Source organism: Liolophura sinensis, chromosome 7 (genome assembly GCF_032854445.1).
Source record: "Liolophura sinensis isolate JHLJ2023 chromosome 7, CUHK_Ljap_v2, whole genome shotgun sequence".
NCBI lineage: Eukaryota > Metazoa > Mollusca > Polyplacophora > Chitonida > Chitonidae > Liolophura > Liolophura sinensis.
The window spans coordinates 446,991-451,842 of NC_088301.1; the positions used below are offsets into that span (position 1 = coordinate 446,991).

The 4,852-nt window shown below is 45.5% G+C and overlaps 1 protein-coding gene across 1 annotated transcript; it reads right to left on the reverse strand.

The window, feature by feature from the left end:
* Positions 1 to 509: 509 nt before the first annotated feature.
* On the reverse strand, positions 510 to 4,318 carry LOC135469715 (uncharacterized). The gene is made up of 2 exons (XM_064748277.1): positions 4,120 to 4,318; positions 510 to 1,117 (listed from the first exon to the last, which is right to left on the reverse strand). The coding sequence occupies exons 1-2, from the start codon at positions 4,316 to 4,318 to the stop codon at positions 510 to 512; spliced, it is 807 nt and encodes a 268-aa protein (XP_064604347.1).
* Positions 4,319 to 4,852: the final 534 nt, after the last annotated feature.

Genomic DNA, 4,852 nt, shown 5'->3' on the forward strand with positions numbered 1-4,852 from the left:
AAAAACTGTTACAAGAGCATCTATGTCTGAACATTTTATTATACAGGGTGTCCCAAACATCGTGCACCATCCAGGAAACGTCGCGCACCATCCAGGTTGAGGTTTAATGCTTGAGCTACAGAGCGGTGTACTGCCCCATCTCTTCCCAACATAAAAACCAATTCAACTTTTTTCTTGCACTGTTAGTTTGTTAGCCATAATTAACTCTGAAAGAGAGAAAAAAATTTAAAATATGTTTTAAATCTGAAACACTGAAAAAAAATAAAAATCAGGATGGTGCACAACTTCTGGGACACCCTGTAGACATACATGAGTAGTCAATTCCATAAAACAGAGCTAAAAGTATGTGAGTTGACAGTGCCTGTATAACATACCAAGGTTAACTTGCCCTGTATACAGCCATGTACATGTATATATACGGCCTGACAGGACAGGCATAATTAGCCCAGTTCTCATGTTTACAGTCATCATTCTTTATTATACTAATTGTGTTCATCTGAGAAGTCCTTTCAACAGTGGTGAGAATCAGAACTTCGTATTTCTGCACAGCATGGCATAAGTTGTTGGAGTGGGGTAGCCTGCGATGCAAGTGGTAGGGGTGGGGTAGCCTGCAATGCAAGTGGTTGGGGTGGGGTAGCCTGCAATGCAAGTTGTTGGGGTGGGGTAGCCTGCAATGGAAGTGGTGGGGGTGGGGTAGCCTGCAATGCAAGTGGTTGGGGTGGGGTAGCCTGCAATGCAAGTGGTTGGGGTGGGGTAACCTGCAATGCACGTGGTTGGGGTTGGGTAGCCTGCAATGCAAGTGGTGGGGGTGGGGTATCATGCAATGCAAGTAATAGGGGTGGGGTAGCATATGATGCAAGTGGTGGGGGCGGGGTAGCCTGCAATGCAAGTGGTGGGGTTGGGGTAGCCTGCAATACAAGTGGTGGGGGTGGGGTAGCATACAATGCAAGTGGTGGGGGTGGGGTAGCCTGCAATGCAAGTGGTGGGGGTGGGGTAGCATATAATCCAAGTGGTGGGGGTGGGTAGCCTGCAATGGAAGTGGTGGGGGTGGGGTAGCCTGCAATGGAAGTGGTTGGGGTGGGGTAGCCTGCAATGCAAGTGGTTGGGGTGGGGTAACCTGCAATGCAAGTGGTTGGGGTTGGGTAGCCTGCAATGCAAGTGGTGGGGGGTGGGGTATCATGCAATGCAAGTAATAGGGGTGGGGGTAGCATATGATGCAAGTGGTGGGGGCGGGGTAGCCTGCAATGAAAGTGGTGGGGTTGGGTAGCCTGCAATACAAGTGGTGGGGGTGGGGTAGCATACAATGCAAGTGGTGGGGGTGGGGTAGCCTGCAATGCAAGTGGTGGGGGTGGGGTAGCCTGCAATGCAAGTGGTGGGGGTTGGGTAGCATACAATGCAAGTGGTGGGGGTGGGGTAGCATATGATGCAAGTGGTGGGGGGTGGGGTAGCCTACAATGCAAGTGGTGGGGGTGGGGTAGCCTGCAATGCAAGTGGTGGGGGTGGCCTGCAATGCAAGTGGTGAGGGTGGGGTAGCCTGCAATGCAAGTGGTGGGGGTGGGGTAGCATATGATACAAGTGGTGGGGGTGGGGTAGCCTGCAATGCAAGTGGTAGGGGTAGGGTAGCATACAATGCAAGAGGTCGGGGTGGGGTAGCCTGCAATGCAAGTGGTGGGGTTGGGGTAGCTTGCACAGATGGTGGAGGGTGGGGTAGTTGCAAGGGTAGAGTAGTTGCGCAAGTGAAGTGCCAGCAGGGGTGATTCTCCTTGAAGCTTTATATAATGCAGTGATGAGAGATATGGAAAGCCACTTCCTTGAATGCAAGTGCAATAACCCCACTAAATTTGTGGAATGATTATTGCAATTTTGTGACATTGTGTCACTTGCTCAGCTAACAAACTGAAAAGCTTAAGGCTTCATGACTGTATGTTTTCACGCATACTCTTCCCAGTGCCAGTGTCGTAAACTCTCAAAGTTCTTCACCATAGTTCTCATAACCTTTTTTTTTCTTTTAAAGTAACATGTCGCATCCAAACTCAGTTTATCTGAAGTTAAGGTCACTTACCGAATGAATTATGTAGACAGTTTAGTGGCAGAATTAAAAGTCTTATGTACCAGGGCAAGTACCACGACTGCTGGATTTTGAAAAGAGCAATTAAATAACACAGCCCTTGACAGCGGAAGTTAAAGTTACATGTACACTGAACAATAGGTTGGATAAAAATGAGGAGATGGATTTAAGGACAAAGTTTGAAACTCCTCATCATGTACATGTAAAAATAAATTTCAAAATTTTTACAAACAGCTCTATTCATTTATGCTAGCTCTGAGAGGCTTTTAGTCTGTTATTGTCCATCTTGAAGGGCGGGGGGAGGGGGGGCAATGAATTCTGTTAAAAGTAGGTAGTGTACATCTACGGCATGCTCTAGTGGACTGGGGATGTTATAGAATGCTATGTTGGCTCTTCCGCTGCAAATCAGCACAAATAGGGCGGCCAAGCCAGTCAGTATCCTCAATGAACAGTTGCTCAAGTTAAATGTGGTTTGCAGACACTGCTAAACATACTGGCTCAGCCAAGCCAGTAGTACAGCCATAAGATGCGGCTCAAATACATGCAGTTCAGTAATCCAACAGTCTGGCCACATTAGTCGTCATTCTTGCTGTGGCCATTTCACTGACCCTCACCGCATCCATGTTGCTCATGATGTAACTTCCCGATATGTTGTCAGAATGATACATGATGGATCGACTTGAAAATGTCTATAAAAAGGAAGACTGTCAATTACGCTACAAGGGGCAACTTTAGGACAACAGAACTACTTGAGCGGCAAGTTACGACTGGTACCTTCAGCTGGGCAGAGCAGTCCAATTTAGTTAGTCATTATAGATGTACAGCATCCACTTCAAAGTAGGGTTTGAAGTCACACTTCCCAATTCCTAACAACTGAAAGGCAAGCAGCCAACGTGATCTTAACTGCTATCGCTACTGAGATCCTGTCCATCTCCCTATTGCCATGTACAGATGCAGTCAAGTCTCTGGACACTGTCACTACTTCTCGCGTATTGGTTAAAATAAAGTAGGTCTTCATGGATGGGGCATGAAAAATTAGAGTGAACCGGAAATTTCAGAACCCTTGTTATAGTGACAACAACTATGGCGGTTTACGCAAGTATGCTGGGGGTTTTACTTTGTACTTAATAATTTTCCAGTCACATGACAATGCAGCCCGAAACCTTGGTTTAAGGGAGAGCTATGTGGACTCGATTCCGGTATAATGCTTACAAAGATCTAGCTCATCGTTCAATTCTGATGCATGCACATTAGATTCCTCCTGAATACACACAACGCATGGCAATGCTGATAAGCTAAATATTTACACACATTTTGCCACAATCGCTACTTGCTTTTCCATCATCATTCTCTTATAAATCTCAGCCGAAGTCGAAAATAGGGTCATACTGAGTATGTCGCTGCGTGTGCCATGTTTTCAAAATATGGGTCAGCAAGGCATGGAAACGCAGCACCGGTTGACCTTAGAGTGAAAGGTCTGTACAGTGGCATTGATAATTGTATACATAATTTGTTTCACTGTGAGGAGTATACATTCAAACATGGCAGTTGGAGTTAGAATTTATCCAGTTTCCACTAGTTTCATGCTTGCATAAATTTATTAGTGATTACACATGGGCACACCTACCTGGAGCTGATAGCTGAGATGACTATGACTACGGACAGACAACTTATTTGGTGTCCAGCAGTATATTAAAGCCAGCAATGGAAGTACAGAGGTGTTTAAGGTAAGCTTATGGAACAAGACAGGGCTGCGTTAGTATGTGTAATCACAGCCCTAGTGGCAGGGTGAGTCCCTGTTGCCAATGAAGTATCACGCCAAAGACATCAGACACGACATCCCATCCCAGTCACATTATACTAACACCGGGCCAACCAGTTCCATTTTCTTGCTCTAACCTCTCAGTGTTGAGCGCAAAGCGAGGCAGCAACAAGTGCCCTTGTTTGGTGCAGACTCGGGTTTGATCCCGGGCCTCCCAACTTCGAGTTAGATGTACGTGTTTTGATGTAACAACATCTGAATGCGAATTTATATGTTACACCATAGCTACCTGTTGGAGCACTGTCCAGAATCCTAAGATCATACGCCCCAGCACATCGATAGTTGGCCGCTGTTCCATTGTCCCAGACCACAACAACTTCTTCAGGCGATTCGAAATTTCTGACTGTTCCAACATGTCCATCACCACCATCCTGCTTCCCCCATTTCCAGTCTGGACCTCGCGCCACACGGGCACCTACGCCTTCCATCGCCCTTTACAAGGTTTTTGCCGGTTGTTCTTTTAACAGTAATCCTTCACTTCTTACATAGTTTCCAAATACCAACAATTAAATCTCAAAAATAAACTTTTTTCGAGACAAATTCATCTGTTGACAGAATCTATCAGCCCGACAGAAAAGTCGGAAGTGCAGCTTCAATTCTGTGAAAATCTCCAACAAAGCTATGTTTTCGTTGCTGTCTATCGAGTTCAACAATATCTAACATAATACCGAAATGTGGAGAATGAGCCAAGACTATCGTCGGTTTACCACGTGACAAAACTAATCTAGTTACACAGACAAGAAGACCTCTGCCGGTAAAATGAAAGTAGGTGACTTTAAATTTGGAGTTTTCTATGATATACCGTTTAAGGTATTGGCATAAAATAAATAAATAATTGATGTTTGTAACAGAAAGTATGCAAAACACTTGCATTGTCGGATAAACGCCACTGTAAGCAAGTTCGATCGGCAGAGATGACATATTGTGACGTCAGCGCGTTAGGAGATCAATGTTGACGATTC